At 49.6% G+C, this 16,408-nt stretch overlaps 1 protein-coding gene across 3 annotated transcripts in view; it reads right to left on the reverse strand.

Annotated features, from left to right (window-relative positions):
• Positions 1 to 3,807: 3,807 nt before the first annotated feature.
• Positions 3,808 to 16,408, reverse strand: part of OLFM1 (olfactomedin 1) — a 32,030-nt gene continuing 19,429 nt past the window's right edge. For all 3 annotated transcript variants that reach the window (XM_062505466.1, XM_062505465.1, XM_062505464.1), the window contains 3 exons: positions 13,844 to 14,063; positions 7,940 to 8,046; positions 3,808 to 4,930 (listed from right to left, as the gene is read on the reverse strand). In XM_062505466.1, coding sequence (XP_062361450.1) covers positions 4,256 to 4,930; positions 7,940 to 8,046; positions 13,844 to 14,063 — 1,002 coding nt within the window. In that variant the 3' untranslated portion in view covers positions 3,808 to 4,255. The remainder of the gene's footprint in view (positions 4,931 to 7,939; positions 8,047 to 13,843; positions 14,064 to 16,408) is intronic.

The raw sequence follows: 16,408 nt of genomic DNA on the forward strand, positions 1-16,408 counted from the left end.
CTTGCCATTCATAAAAGATCCTTTTGCATCAAATCTGTCCCAGCTATGGAGCTGGGACTTGGCTGGTGGGGCTGGGAGCAGCTTGGCTTCTGCACCAAGCCCTCCCAAATCCCTGGAGCAGAGCTTCCCAAGGAAAATTTTAACAGCACATAAACACACACACACAGAACTATGGTCAGATGTTCCTCTGAAGCAGCTCACTGACTCCCAGAACTAAATTTGGGCCAACAAGCCTCATGCATCAAATAATTAAGTCATAGGCTATAGAAAGCAATCATCTGGGACGTGCTTGTCTTTGAGTGGCTCATCCACTTCCAATCTAATCCATACCATTAAGTGCACGGCCATATGGCATCCATTTATAGAATATTGCACTACAGGCAAATAGGACAAAGGTACACCCCTCAAAGCACTTCTCTCATCTCATTAACTCTGGGTACATGTTACACAGGAGCTGCTCCGGCTCTGGTGTGTTCAAGGACATTTTGTGCTCCGGAGCCTTTGTCTTAAATGAATTGCACTCAGAAAATTAGAATCTAAATGTAGCCGTGCCCTAAAGCAAACAGCATTATTTTGCCTTTCTGTAATTCGATTTATTTTTGCAGATCGATGTTTTGAAGCAGGTGTGTTCTTTTGTCCTCAGCTCCTGTCTAATGACCACCCTGACTGCGGGGAACTTGGCACAGGGTGGTGCTGGTGGGGCAGGGTGCCTGGGTGGGCTGTGCAGGGTTCAGTGGTGCCCTGCCATGCGCTGTGCTCTGCCCGAAACCCCTCCCCAAAACTGGACACTTTGGATGGGACAAACTCTGTCGACACCTGCAGAGGTCTTGCTGTAAGATGTGAGGTCCCATTTCCCTCTGGTGTGAGGCTTGGGGTCCAATCTCTCTCTGGTTTGAGGTTTGGGGTCCCATCTTTCTCTATGTGAAGTTTAGGGTCCCATTTCTCTCTCTGTGAAGTCTGGGGTCCAATCTCTCCATGTGTGATGTTCAGGGTCCCATCTCTCGCTGGTGTGAGGTTTGGGGTCCCATCTCTCCCTGGTGTGGGATGTGGAGTCTCATCTCTCTTTTAAGCCTTGGAGAGGATCCACCTCCTCATTAGAACATCTTCTAGGATGGAGGACACAAGACCTGGCTGCTGGGACAATAAACCACACCAAAAAGCAATCCAGCACGTGGCACAGCCAGGTTTCCCACCCACTTTTCCATCCTGAAGCCCTTGAGGAGCGGGGCAGGAGCAGTTCCAGTGCAAAACCCAGCCCTGGTGCCATCATCAGCCTCTGTCCCATCGATTGCAGCATCCCTGGATCCAGCTCTAACCCTTACAATAACAGTGTGCTGCCCTACAACGAGTTTGCTCTGAAGAAATACATTAATTAAACAGAAATGACTGCAGGTGCCTTTCCGCTTTTTTGGCTTAACAGATTTTTCCTCCACACTGAGGATCAATACTGCTGCCAATTACACAATGGGGTCTCCAGCCTCCCTTTTTGAGCTTCTTGGGGGGAAAGCCACTGCTAAATAACGAAGTTCTCCACAAACCTGGCAGTCCAGAGAGCTGGAATTACAGAGTGCAGCAGAGGAATGAGTCCTCAGAGAGCTGTCCCCATTCTGCATCCAGCCAAGGCTTCGGTGAGAGTAGCAGTGCTGACACAGGGCAGCCTCAGCCCCGTGGAACTGCCTGGAACATCTTCACGGGGAGGATTGCTCGGTGTTTGTGGTTTAATCCAGCTCTGAGAAACCACATTACACTGTTTTGTTGTTTTCCTTGTCTCCCCTCCTGTTGAAGAGCCCAGCAGGGAGCTGCTGCAAAGGCTGAGAGGTTGAAATCCATTTGTGCAGCTTGAGGCAAACACTGACTGCTGATATTCAATTTCCTGACCTTGGTGATCCCTGCTCCTTCCCAGGGCCCTAAACCATCCATCTGCTGAGCCCCAAGGCTGAGCCTCATTGGGCCATTTGGCTGAAAAATTGGCATTCCTGGTGGTGCTAAATATGGCCAGTCTGTGGGGGAAGAGGCAAAAAAGCCCTAATGCCACCCCAGCGAGCTCTTTTCAGCTTGCCCCAGCTGCCCTCAAAATCCAGCTCAGGGGGCTCCCTGGATGGGTGGAAAAGGTGTTGTCCCTTCACCCCGAGGTGGCTGGAGTGGAAATTGCTAAATATTGTTCTTCTGGGGGTGCAGGAGAGAGATGGAACCCCAAATCTCACACAGAGAGAGATAGGACCCCAAATCTTGCACAGAGAGAAATGGGACTTCACATCTCACACCAGACATAGATGGGACCCCAAATCTCACACAGAGATGAGACCCCAAATCTCACAGAAAAGAGAGATGAGACCCCAAATCTCACACCGAGACAGATGGGACCCCAAATGTCACAGAAAAGAGATGAGACCCCAAATGTCACAGAAAAGAGATGAGACCCCAAATGTCACAGCTGAGGGAAATGGGACCTCACATCTCGCACCAGTTATAGATGGGACCCCAAATCTCACAGCAAAGAGAGATGGGACCCCAAATCTCACAGCAAAGAGAGCTGAGAACCCACATCTCAGCCCAGAGGGAGATGAGGATCCAGTGAGGGCCCTGCTTTGGCAGAACCATGAGGGCTGATGGTGCTGGCGCCCAGCCCCCAGCAGTGACAGCCACTCTTTAGAACAAGTTAAATAAAAGATATTTTTACTTGCACAAGTCTGCAGCACAATCAGGGTAGGGAGCACTCCAAGAACCCAAGAAGGAACGGGATCCAGTTGCCCTCAGGGGTGTGAGGCAGTGTCTGCAGCTCCAGTAAAGGTGGCAGATGATGAGATTTCCTCCTGTTGAGGCACCAACACCAGGCACTGTCAGTCCCTGAGGGGGTGGCCGGACCCTGCCCACAGCAGGAGCAGTCACAGGATTTTATCTCCTTGATGTGGTGCCTGCTCCAGATGAAAATGGGAAGGGAATCCCCACAGAGGAGAGAGCCAACCCTTCACTCTCCCAGCCCCCAGCTCCAGCTACATCATGGAATATTCCCTGGAAGGAAACTCAGGATGGCTGCTCAGCATTTACCCCCCAGAATTCCTGTTCTCCCTCCCCTGCGCTCCCTCACACGGAGAAGACAACAAACAAAGCAGGGAAGTCTCCTAATAGTTTTATTGTTCCTTAGATAACTGTGGATAGTACAAAGTTTTCCTCTTAAAAAAAAAAAATTAATTACCTTCACACTTCCATAAACCAAGCTTCCCATGGGAATCTGCTGCCACAGAATCTCCACGGAAGCGTTTTCCAACCACCATAATGCTATGCAGATAGTATAACAGTAAGAGAATATTCCTGTAATTATCAACATGAACTTGGTTACCTGTGTATAAGGGTGAACACTGACCTTTTTTTTTTTTTTTTGCCTTTTTAGAAACGAAAAAAACATCATTTATTAAATCCAAACTACGTCATTGCATTTACAACATTCATTGCATAAACTGGACATACAAAGTTTTGCCACCTCTGGTAAATAACAGACATACATTATACAATATAGTTGCTGAATACATAAGTTCAAACAATATGGGTACAACAACTTGTTCATAATACATACTTAAACCATCGTGTTTAATAAGTTACTAAGACACAGATCCATGAGCTACTGGGGTCTCAGCACAGTTAATCTAAGTGACAAGAACACAGTTGAGAGAGACAGTAGCTGCAATGGAAGGCAAAGAAAACTAACCTGTGATAGGTCTTGTTGACACAGCCAGAGCTCCTCACGGGTCAGCTTTTCCTGCTTTTCCTTTCCACACATCCATCACAGCTGCCCGTGACGCCGGGGGAATGTCCATGCAACCCACACATGGAGGAGAGCGAGGCTCCCGAGGGTGAACTTCCAACAGTCATTGCCTTACTGCTTGAGGATGTTCTCTAGGTTTGCTATCGGAACAGAAACAAAACAAAACCCCAAACTGAAGTGGTTCTCTGAATGCAGTTCCAGCTGCAAGTACACGGTCACTCGTGAGTCTATAACACAGGGCCAGACTTCTAGAAATGTAGAGGTAATGCTGATCTGTCAGGTTTATGCTGAATAATCCTCCATGACGTTGGTCTTAATTTTGGCAGCTGTTTATATGTTAACTTATTTAAAGTATGTTTCCTTATTAGCGTTTTTTTTTTTTAAATTAATTTCTCCCTTTTTTTCCTTTTTCTTATTTATATATTTTTAAATTTTCACATCGATTTATTTGTTTGTTTCCCCTCTAAACCCAAGTTTCTAACCAAAGCCGGGCTACAACTCATCGGAGCGGATGACGTGGAAGAGGGTGACGTTGTACAGGATTTGGTGCCCGTTGTTCCAGGCGTAGAGAGCCCGATCCTTGGGGTTGTAGTCCAACATAGAGATGTGGGAATACTTGTTCTGGAAGGGAATGTCGATGTACTCGTAGGTGGAGGCGTTGGTCTGGTAGGCGTAGTGCACCTTGGTGCCGCCCGAGTAGCCGTTGGTGACGTAGAGGGTGCCGCAGATGATGAAGGCCTCGCCGGCGCTGCGTTTCGGGTAGCTGGTGTTCCACGTCTGCAGGCTCTGCAGGGTGTTGGGGTCCAGCTTGCTGATGACGATGTTGCCGGCGTTCTGGTTGGTGGCGTAGACGGCCCAGAGCCCGTTCTCATCCACCATGAGGTCGATGTCCGAGTGGCCGCCCCAGGCGTAGTGGTACATGTTGTTGTAGCCGGCGTAGTCCAGGCTGCGCGTCTTGAGGATGGTCTCCGTTTTCAAGTCGAACCTGATGATGATGTGGCTTTGGTATTTGTTGAAGTAAATGGAGCCGTTGTAGACCACCTGGCCCGTGCCCGACCACGGGTGGGGGAGGCGGTGGGAGGTGAAGTTGTCGGTGTTCATGAAATCCGCCATGGATTTGTACTCGCGGACGAAGCGGTTGTTGTGGTAGCTGTCCATGTACCAAACCTGCGCCAAACACAAACGCAGCGGGTCAGGCATCGCCTCAACAACTGGGCTGGGAGACAAATCCGCGGCCGTCGTCATAAAACGGTTTGGAATGGAGCTTAAAACTCATCCCTGCCAAGGACACCTTCCACCAGACCGGGCTGCACCAAATCCCGCCCGGTCTGGCCTTGAATCCAGCCTACATCTGTCACCTACATCCAGAAATAACCCCAATTTCGGACCCCCAAATCAGCCAAGAAATCCACCCAACGGCAAAGCTTTTCCTGGGGGAATAACCTGATATCTCGTGGGCTTAAGTGCTCCCCAGGGAATGCTGGTGCCTGGCACCACCCTCCCTTCCCGAGGGCAATTAGCAGCTTTTCCCTGGCTAAACCCAGCATTTCCTGTAGCTGCTGCTTTTGCTTCCCGAGGTAGCACTCAGTAAATTACAGCAGCTGCTGTGCACAACTCCATTAATTCGGAATGCAGGAGTGAGGGATGCAATCACTCATTGTCAGGCAAATTCAGGCAAAAAGTCCATATTGGTTTAAAAATCATACTCTGCTGCATCAAAAGCTTAAAGCGAGGCTGCTGAAATATAAGAGGCAAAGACATCTAAATCTTGCTCTGGGTAGATTGGGGAGAGATTTTAGATCATCATTTAAGTGCCAGTTCACTGGGGACACTGTCTAGACTCCTTAAAAAAAAAAAAAAGCTTTTGTTATATGAAACCAATTCCGAAGCAAATGACCAAGCTGTGCAGTTAATATCCACAAGAAATATCCAGCCAGCCACTGACATTCTGGATGCAGTTGCTGCCTGAAAATGAGAGAAATGCTTTCTGTAAGAGCCATTTAGGAAGGAGAAAAGGTAAATTTAGGAAGGAGAAAAGGTAAATTTAGGAAGGAGAAAAAGCAAATTTAGGAAGGAGAAAAAGTAAATTTAGCAAGAGGGAAGCCTTTAAGGCTGCAGATTTGGGTGATGTATTGCAGATTCCTTCTGCAAACCCCTTGCAAAATCTGACAGCTTTGTGTCTGGAGTGTGATCATCAGTCTTTGAGAAGGGCAGCCCAACATTTGGCTGCTGCCTTTGGGAAGTCAATTGGGGTTTCCCAAAACTTTGCAGGGAATTTCAGCCTTGCGGCGTTACCTCCCTGGAAAGCCTGCAGAGGTGGGGAGAGAACGTGTGGCAAATGGCTCTGACCCTCAGCCCCCAACCTTGGTGGTCTTGGGGGTGGCTGCAAAAGCACCAGAGAAAACCCAGAGCTGGAAATGAAACTTCAGCTTCAGCTGAATCAGTTGGGAAAATTATAGGGGAAAAAAATATCCAAAACATGAGTCTCTTTTTGCTGCTCCCCTTTCATTATCTGGTATTAAAAATTCAACATGCAAATGCGCTGTGCTCAGATTTTAAAGCCCAGCAGAGGCCTGTGTCACCATGCAGGGGCTGCAGGACCCAACAGCATTCCAAGCTCTGGAAAAGCAGAGATTGATGGATGAACAATGTCCCATCACAGCAGCTGCCTCTGAGCAGCCTCCACCTGTCCATACACAGCAATCCCAGCTCTCAGCATCCACCTGCTGCTCCCACAGGACTCACAAATTTCCCCCAGTTGTGTCCCATGGTTTCATGACATGAACAAATGATCACACGAACACCAAACACCTCCTGGGGCTTGGGGACAGGGGCTGGGGATGATAAACTGCTCATCCTCACTTTCCCACTCCGCTGAGCAGCCAGAGAAGTTCACTTAATTGTGTGTTCCTAATAAAATTCCCAGCAGGTTTTATATATTAAATACACAGAGAGGCTTGGGAAGCTCCAGCTCCAGTTTACAGCCTACTCGTACAACAAAAATACACTGCAGAAAAAGGCATGGCTAAAAGAAATATCAAAAAATAGCAGTTTGAGACAAAACTCTCTGAAGACATGGGAGGATCTTTAGCATCTGAAGCACCAGCTTCAGCTGAAAACTGTCTTAGTGCCAAGGGAAGCGGCAAACACAGCCTGAAGGGGACAATTCTGCCCCCTCTCTTGAGCAAAACGAGATGTGATGTGGGTAAAACCTTCCCATCTCACCTCTAAGCAGGATTTTATTTGAGCTGGAGGTGAAATTTTGCCTAATAACTGCAAAATATGGAGGTGTTGAGTTGGGGAACCAGTGCCAACCACTTGGCTGCTGGAGGGAAAGAGCCCAACAACTCAAGTCACCTTCAAATCAACCACCCAAGGGTGACTTCTCCAGAGCATACCTTGTCCTCTCTTAGCTACAGAGCTGATACCAGGGTACAGATCCCAAAATAGGTGCCCTGATCCAGCCCTTGCTGGTGCCTTTATCCTTTGAAGGATGCAGCAAGCAGGAGGGAATTACAGGCAGCCAAGCTTTGTGCTTTTCGTTTTGTTTTGCTGTCTGCAAATCCTCGGCAAACACTCGAGATATTTTCCATTCCATCAGTCATGGGGAGCTGGGATTGATTTTCAGCCAGTTATTGGCCTCCTACCTCCTTGGGATCAAAATTGAATGGTCTGAATGGAAAAAAAAAAAAAGACCAAAACAAAGCAAAACAAATCTCTCTCTGGCTGCAGCCTGTTAATTCCTCACAACAATGAAGGTGGAGGATGGAGGGCAAATGCAGGCAGATGAAATTATCAGAGGTGCTGGCAGCAGGAGAGCAGCAGGGACCAGGACCATGGATCCCTCTGCTCAGCCCCAGCTCCCTTCTGGCTGCCCAAACACAGACTAGAAACCCAATACTGTATTTTTTTTATTTTATTTTCCACATAGACCTCGTGGTGACAATTCTGAACCTCATCACTGCACTGAGTTTCACCTGCCCAGGAAAGGACCAGTGCAGGGGCTGCTCATCTTCTCCCCATCCTGCCTCCCGGGGGGATGCTGAGCCAGCAGAGCCCTGTGGGATGAATGAGGACATTCCCCAGGTTCCCCAGGGCACAGTGGGAGCTGTGATGAGTATTCACTGTCCCCAGCCACGCTGGTGGGACACAGGGATGATGCTGTCACACTCTTACCTTGTTTTCTCCCTCAGGAGCCAGAGGATCCGTCATCCACGATCCAAAGCGGGACCCCGAGGTTTTAATTGTGATCGGGTCACTTATTCCCGTCAGCTTCCCACAGGCTGGAAAAGAGGGGAAGGCTGGTGAGCACCTCGAGTCCCACCCACTGCTGTGTGCCCACCCTCTGCCCGGCTGAGGGTTGGTTTAATTACAGGGAATCGGGTCAGGAACAAGCGTCCGATGCTTTTGTTTGGTTCACACCTCTTAATGACAATTGTCCTCATTGCTGTCCCCGAGAAAAGGAGCTCTGCTGAGCCAGCCGAGCTGAGAATGGCACAGAATTGAGAATGAGAGCAGCAGGCAGGTGGAGGAAGGAGCTGAAGAGCTGCTCTGATCCAGCGGCTGCAGCCAAGACAAAAAAGCAGCCGTGGCTACCCCAGCCCTGCTGGAAACTTGCGTTTCTTACAGGTTATGCAGAGGAGAAAAAAGAGCAAGGTGGAAAATGGCACAAAATAAGAATCTGCTCCCTACAAAGATCATTTCCCAGCCGCTTCCCCCCTGCTCCCTCCCGTGCTGCAGGCTCAGCGGACACTGATGGATCCTCCAGCTCCTCCAGCCAGCTCTGGGACAGGAAGCCAAATGCAGCAGGATGAAGGTGGGAGCATCCCGAGCATCCCTCAGGAGCTGCCCCGGGAATCCTGCCCAGCCCAGCCTCAGCAGCACAGGCATGGGCAGCGGCAGAGCCAGGTCTGGGGCACGCTCATTGCTCCAGATCTGCTCAATTCAGGGAGCCAGCTCAGCTCCTTGCTGGGTTTTCAAACCCTAAATTAGAGGGAAAGCAGCAGCACCTTTCCTCCAGCTCATTTCCCAGCCCTGCCTCTGTCCCCAGCACCTCTCTTGGGCTGTCCATGGATATGGAATGGTGCAGCCACATCCAAGTTCCTTTTCCCAACAATATCCCCGAGTTTCAGCAAAGCTGCCGCTCTGATTCCCTTCCTCACCGAGGTTTGAACGTGTGTGCAGTGAGGAGGATCAGGGGAGCAGATGAAGATGCCTCAGGAGGGATTGGGGCTGGTGGGGATGCCCTGTTGGGCAGGGAGAGCTCATTTAAAACCCAGACACATCCAGGGCAGAGTGGGACAAGCTCAGGGCAGAGGCGACGGGGAACAGCCAGCACCTGAAGTTCAGGAGGTGTTTGCTGAGTTCTCCTTTTTGATGTGGGGGCTTCTGGCAGGCTGGGAAGGGGAAGGTGGCAGTGCTGGGCTGGAGGAGCTGCTCCGGGTGCTGTGTTGGAGCTGCACAGCACAACCTGCTCACGGTGCCCAGGGCTGGGCTGCAGCTGGGAGCCCCTGCAGGTGCTGCTGGAACACGGGGAGAGCTCTGCCAGCTCAGGACAAGGTCATCCTACTCCAAATTACCGAGTAAAATTATGGGGTGGTTTGTTATTAGGGACCATTCAAGGTCGTTTAGTCCAGCCCCCTGCAATGAGCAGGGATGTCTTCAACCAGATCAGGTTGCTCAGAGCTCTGTCCAACCTGACCTTCATAGAATCATAGATTTTACACCCTGAGCATTTCCAGAACTCTGCAATCCCTCTCAGCTGCCTCTCTCCTTGTCCTCTTCTCACCTGAATTTTAATTCCTGATCGGACACATCCACCTGCCTCAGCTCTGAGCTGTGGCCAAAGGGACCCCCTTAGCCCAGGGCAGGAAATAGGGGAAGATATTCCTGATGTGCACCAGCAGGACGTGACCAAGGGCACCATCAGTGCCCCCACAGCCTCCAGACCCAGGCAGATAAAGAGAGATGCCACCAAAAAGCAGAGCTTTCCTTGGATACAAGGCACAGGGATTTGCCCTCCTGCCTGCTGCAATCCAAACCTCTCAGCTCAGACAGAGAGCAAAGCACTGGAAAAGAGATGCAATGGGTTAAAATAACAAATTTTAACGTCATGCAGGGGTCCAGCTTTCCCCTAATCCCAGATCTGCTCAGTGCTGCCTGCCATTATCACAGCCCTACACTGCTGTCACTTTATCTCTTCCTTCCATTTCCCTGGAGAGAAGCGTGGTATAAAAGCTCACTGATTGAAAAAAAACCAGTTTAAAAAAAATAGCACCAGCAGCTGATAAGGCTAAACCAGTGTTGTTTGCAACGTCTCCTACACGTTTAGCTAGAGGCACACACAGCCCAGCTCCTCAGCAATGCAGGAGGGTTGTTCTTACACAGGGCAGCGTGTTCTCTCTCCTGCTCTAAACCCATCCCAGGCACTCAGCTGCTGGGGGGAATTTAACACGCATTTTTAAAGATCCCCACTTAGCTTTGCTGGGTTTGCCATGCAGGCATGGACGGCTGCATCCCCTGGGATCCTCACCCACCTGAGGAGACCCACAGCACACTCGGAATATCAGCAGCCGAGCCTCTTGCAAACCCTCCCCTCCCGTTGGGATGGCAGGAGTACGGGATGCTGGGGGAATTCCAGGTCTCTCAGGGACAATTGTGCCACAGAAAAGCACATCCTGGTGCTCGTCCAGGACAGGGCAAACCTGTGAGGAGCAGATTTTAGGGCCTCACAGAGGAGCTGCTTTCACTCCTCTTTGCCCAGCTCTATTCAGTTTCTTTTTCCTGGGCACAAATCAGCCTCTTCCCAAGTGTCCCTCCATCCCTCTGTCCTGCACCCTGCCACAAAATGCATCCCGCACAGCCCCTTCCTTCAGCTGCATCAGGAATTTTCCAGCAGGGCTGGTGAAACCCCTCCCAGGATGCCAACAGCTCTGCTCCAGACCCCAGATCCTGCCCACAAATCCTGCTTGGCATCTTCCAGCAGCTCTTCCACCAAGAGACAGGCACCAGCTCCTTCTGGGCTCTGTGGCTGTGCTGCTACAGCCAGGATCTTCCCCTGCTCCAGCTTCCCAGGAAGCCAAGGATGGATCCCCCCATCCCAATCCAGGAATCAAGGATTGATTCCAACCCCTTCTCTGCAGGGATGGGGCTGTGGCAGCTGAGCTGTGCCTGGATCTTGCCTCTGTTGCCTGGTTGGGAACCTCCCATCCCAAACCCATCAGGGATGGGTCTCCATCCCCATTCCCAGACCAGGATTTTTCCCAAGGCACTCTTGTCCTGCCTGACTTAAATTCCCCCTTGGTCCAAGGAGTGACAACCCCTACACTTTCTCTTAGGAACATTAATGCAAAGGCTAAAATCCCTGGATAAATAGGGATCTTTAGGAGTGTAAACAGAAACACAGATTGAAGCTGCCATTGTTGATTTTTTTTTCCCCTCCACACACATGCCAGGGTCAGGAAGTGTTTTCACTATTGATCCATCAATAATGCTTAGGAAACCCAAAATGCAAAACAGGACCTGGGCTAAGGAAAAGGCTGCTTCACTGACAAGGCTCAGCTTCCTGGGAGAGGTGAACTAGATGGGAATGTGGCACATCCCTCCCCTCCCCTTGGCCTGTGCTTGTTGCAGCAGCTCCCTGGCCCTGTTTGGGGCACACACACACACTCCAGGGCAGCTGGAAATCCCAGCTAAAACCTTCACCTTGAGACGTCAGCGAGCCCAACTGAGCAGAAAACCTGCAGCAAGTGAAATCCTCAGCAATCAGGGCCTCATTGTGTGGCAGCAAAGCATTTGTAAGGCTGTTACCTGAATTTAACTCAATTAACAACCATTTCCAGTCGTTGGCACGACAGAGAGATAAACAGCATTGGAAATTCAATCCGTGCTGTTTCTTTTAAGTGACCATATAAATCACCATCCTGAGTGAGCAGCAAATCCTCTGGGATGAGCTTTTGGGAGATCCAGGGCTGCTGCAAAAGAGCTGCCCTGACCCCAGAGAGACAGCAAGGGCAAGAACAAGCCAAAAAGCCCAACTAAAGACTCAAAAAGATTTTAGAAAACACCCAAACATTTCTAGACAAGGTTACCTGCAAGAGCTCAGCATCCCTACCTGCCTTGCTCTTACCTGGGCCACTGGTCCCAGCTGGACCAGAGCGTGAGGGGATGGAATGAGCAGAAAGGGTTAATGGCCCAAGAGCAAATTCTAATTTTTTTTTGAGCCCTGAATGGTTTGGGAGCTACTCCTTAAAGCCTGCCCGTGGTCAGTGGGAGGATTGTCCCAGCTTCCCTGGTTAGAGAGGGGCTGTGGGGGCCAGGATGGCTTTGTTTAAAGAACTGTCCCCAAGTTTGAATCCCTGCTCCTGCTGCTGCTCCCTCTCCCTGTGACCCACAGCTCCTCCTCACCTTCAAGGGATGGGCTGAAGGCTCTGGGTGCAGCCAGGGGATCCCTCCTTGGGCACCTTCTCCTCCTGGATGAGAGGATTCATTCGCAGGGCAGAGCTGCCCGTGCTGGGGATGTGGGGCTGCCAGGAGGTCTCTGAGTGTCCTTGGTCCACCCCACCCTCCTGGGTCTGCTCTCCTTTCTTATCTTTCTTTCTTATCTGTCCATCCCTCCTTATCTTCCCGCTGCACTGGTGCCCACCTGATAAAGATCCAGGAATTAGGGATTAAATCATTCCAACCCTGCTCATTCCTGTCCCCATTAGGCTTTAGGGGGAAGTTCAAGAGGGCAAGGTCAGAATTTGGTCCATGCCCAGCCCTGCTGCCCTCCCTGTGACCATCATGGGGTGAGAGGAGGGACAGCAGAAAGGGGCAGAAGGTCCCAGCCTGTCCTGCTCTCAAACCAAACCTGGGACACCAGCACTCATTAATTAATGAGAAATCAAACTCTGATCTCTCTTGGCCAGGGGGGTTTTTACCTGTCCCAAGGGTACCTTGGTGCCTGACTTGTTCAAATACTCTGAGCATCCACATTTAAATGGGAATTTTACTCTCTGAGTGAGATGGAACCTACAAGGGGTGAACAAGGAGCCAGAGGATGGAAATGCAGAGGGAATGGAGGGGAGGTGGCTGCTCACAGTGTGGAGGCATCTACAAACAAGCAAAAACAACCCCAGCAGCACAGCCAAGAGAGGAACAAAGTGTTACCTTGCCAAGGATATAAAGTGCTCAGAAGAGATCTGATCTTCCATGAAGTTACCTGAGAGTGTAATTTCGTATGTGCTACCAAAATAGACTGCAGAGCAGTTAATGTGTTTGGATTATCTAAATGGCGTGGCAAGAAAGTCAATAATGGAAGGAGAAATGAAATCAAGTCAGAGCTGGCCCAACAAATGGTGCAGAGAGTCCTTGCAGCTGTGGAAGGCAGCGCCCTCCTCCTTCCCCCGTGTTTGGGGTCGCACGTTGGGTCTGGCGACAGCTGAGCCTCCCCACAACAGACCCAGGAGTTTCAGTCAATTCAAACCCTCTGGACGAGGTCAGAGATGAATCCCTGGTGGTTTAGCAGCAGCCTGATGGAAATGGCTCCCCGCTCCCTCGGGAATGGGAGAGGGAGGATTCACGTCCCGCACAGGGGCAGGACCGCGCCGCGCACCAGCTCCGTCATGCTCTGCTCAGGGGGGATTGGGCAAGATGCAAAAAAAAAAAGAAAAAAAAAAGAAAGGAAACCGAGGGAAACCGAGGCACAGCCCCACACCCCCCACCACGAGCAGAGCCCTTTGCTGACGGGCCAGGTCCAGGGATGCAGAAGCAAAAGGGGTACAAGTGCTGGCTTTGCATAAGCGTGAGCTGCCACTTATGCAAGCGCCGCCCACACGCCCGCTCCGGGGACAGGATCCTGAAGCGCTCCCACCACCGGCAGCGTTGCTCCTGCCAGTAATCCTGGGCAGGACCACAGCCAGGAGGAACGCTCCCGGTGGCAGAACTCTTGGCAGGATCACCCCTGGCTGTGTGGAGCTCATCCCTCGCGGCCGGGCACGGCACCAGATGTCCAGCGGGGCATCTCTGCCTCCGGCCGGGATGCGTGCGTTGGCACCGGTGGCGTTGGAGCCAGGGCCACCATGGTGGTTCTGAGCCTACCTAATTTTTGCATGCATGCACGAAGCCTTTCTTCAAGATTTGACACTCTGTTCTGAAGCTCTTCGTAGTCATAGGCGCCAATCTCCTCCTGGAGTTCGTTTAGAACTGACGTCAGATTCTGGACCTCCTCTTTAAACTGCAATACCAATTTGGCATCGGCTTTGTACTCTTCCAACACTGGTATCAAAGGCCTAAGTTCCTCCATTTTCGCTTTTATTGCCTGCAAGGTTAAAATAAGCTCGGTTCAGTGCTATGCGTGCAAAAATCTGCAACACTCTGCCTTGACCTGGGTGCTTCCTATGGGAGCGAAATGTTCACATATCCCACAATTATTAGCATTAAAATTAGCTCAATTATTATTTTTTGGTCCGAATGATGTCTTGGCAAGAACATATTAAACAGGCTGCAGAACACCAAAATATTTGGGAAAGGCCTTTATTTGTCATTTTTAGAATGCAACATCTTAGGGTTACATGCTTCAGATCACATACACAAAGAGTTGTTGTTTTTTTTTTTTCTTTTTTTTCTTTCCAAAAGAATAAAAGAAAATAAGATATATATGCATTGACAAGGGTTTCAAACTATTCATGAAATGCATCTACAATTGCATGCAAAGGAAGATCTCGGTTGTGTGGTTCAAGGTTCCTTAGTGAGATATGGTGCTAATTTGGAAAATAATCAAAAAAAAAATCAATGCATGGTGCAAAATGCTCTGTGGCCCTCTTTTCATGGTTACATGGGAGTGAACTGCTTCTTCAGTCACTGCAGCATTGAAAAAACTTGCTTTTTAGTTAGCCCTGTAAGCAAGAAAATGAAATACTGTTGAGGATCTAGCTCACTAACCTGCCTTATATAGATAGCCATTCATAGACAAATACTCTTACGGCACTAAAGAGAGAAAAAAAGCCAACACAAGAGCTCCAAAGCACTCACAGTTTAATGCTGGCATTAGCAGGAACAAAATGCTGTGGCTGTTCTTTCAAATGCTGCTTTGGCAGCAAATTAGACAAAAATTCCTCACTGGTTTCAAGCACGGAACAGAAAAATAAAATTCTTTATCAGATGGATTTTGCACAAATGAATTATTTTTCTTATTTTAAATTTTTTTTTCTTTTGGCTTTTTGCTCATTTAAAGGCTCAGAATGCAGCATTTTGTTGCAGATGCTTTGCTCCAGCAGTTAATGAGTAGACATTAATATGCATGCACCTACCCGTTAATGAAGCATGTTAGAACACCCAAAATCCCTGGTGCTGCTCAAATTACAGTGGCCAAGCTCCCAGCACCCGGGGCTGTGACATCTGCCTGTGTCCTGAAGCTTTTTGGGGCTGAGCAGGATCAGGAATTCCTCCTCAGCCTCCTTCCCATCCATCCCCTCCTATTTAAGCCACGGGAATTTCTTTTTTTTATTATTCTTTTTATCCCCCTCTTGTGCTTTGCATGTGGGGAATGCTTTAATTTTATTTCATTTTAACTTCCCTGGCAAGCAGTGGGGAGGGTTGAACTCATCAGAATGATGGGGAGGGGGAAACAATAGTAACTGAGATAAAGAAATAATTAAATAAAAGAAACTCAAGCTCAAGTCTTTCCATCCAGACTGCAGAGCTAAATTTAGGGTCCTGCAGTAACTGGAGATGGGGAGCGGAGGAGGTGGAGTTGGTGAAAAGTTTTAAGAACCATCTTCCCAGCTTTTTATGAGATAATCGTGGTATTTCAGTATTTAGCATTTTAAAAAATCTGCTTTAAAATACCAGCCAGCTGCCTGCAGACAAGGGTGGGGATCAGCTGGGTGGCTGATCAGAAAAGTCCCCAAATTCCACAGGAAATCTTTTCCATTTGATTATTATTATTTTTTTTTTTTATATAACTATTAACCCACAGCACTGTTAAAATTTAAGATTCCGGTATTGCTCAGAGAATCTTTTTGGCAATTTCATTCATCCTCAAGCAACTTCCTGAGGGTTTGGCCACTGCTCCCAGTGCCAGCTGCATTCCAGAGACTGCAGCTCCACTCTCCCTCTGCCCAGCACCAGCACACCACACAAAACCCATCAGAAGGTGCTGCCTCTGCTGCCAACACTCAAAATTGGACAAAATCCTGGAGATGTGCAGTTTGCCAGCCTGAGGACAGCTGTAATAATTGTGTTTTGGGGTTTTTTTTTGTTGTTTTTTTTTCAGGGGGGATGGTGTTTGATTGATGAACTCCCTTCTCCAGCCACTCCCAGGGGAGATGGGGTTTGGTGACTGTGGTTGGACTGCAGGAATGGGAAGGGAGAGCCCCAGTTCCTGGGTTTTCCCAAGAAATGGGTGCTGGGCACGGCTTGGAGGAGCTGCCTGGCCACAGAGGGGAACCCACCTCACCCCCTGACGGGATCACCCTGCACTGCCCTATTGAGGGCACCCAGACGGGTGTGGGAACACAGAGATCTCTGTTTTACCCTCTAACAAAATGCAGGGCTGAGGATGTGAGGCCACAGCCTGGACCTGGCTGTGCTTTGGACAGGAAGGACCCCACAGCTGTTTCCCTGAAGGGCACCGGGGCCACAGTGCTGCGCCCACCCCGACAA

This window comes from Cinclus cinclus, chromosome 19 (genome assembly GCF_963662255.1).
Source record: "Cinclus cinclus chromosome 19, bCinCin1.1, whole genome shotgun sequence".
Lineage (NCBI taxonomy): Eukaryota > Metazoa > Chordata > Aves > Passeriformes > Cinclidae > Cinclus > Cinclus cinclus.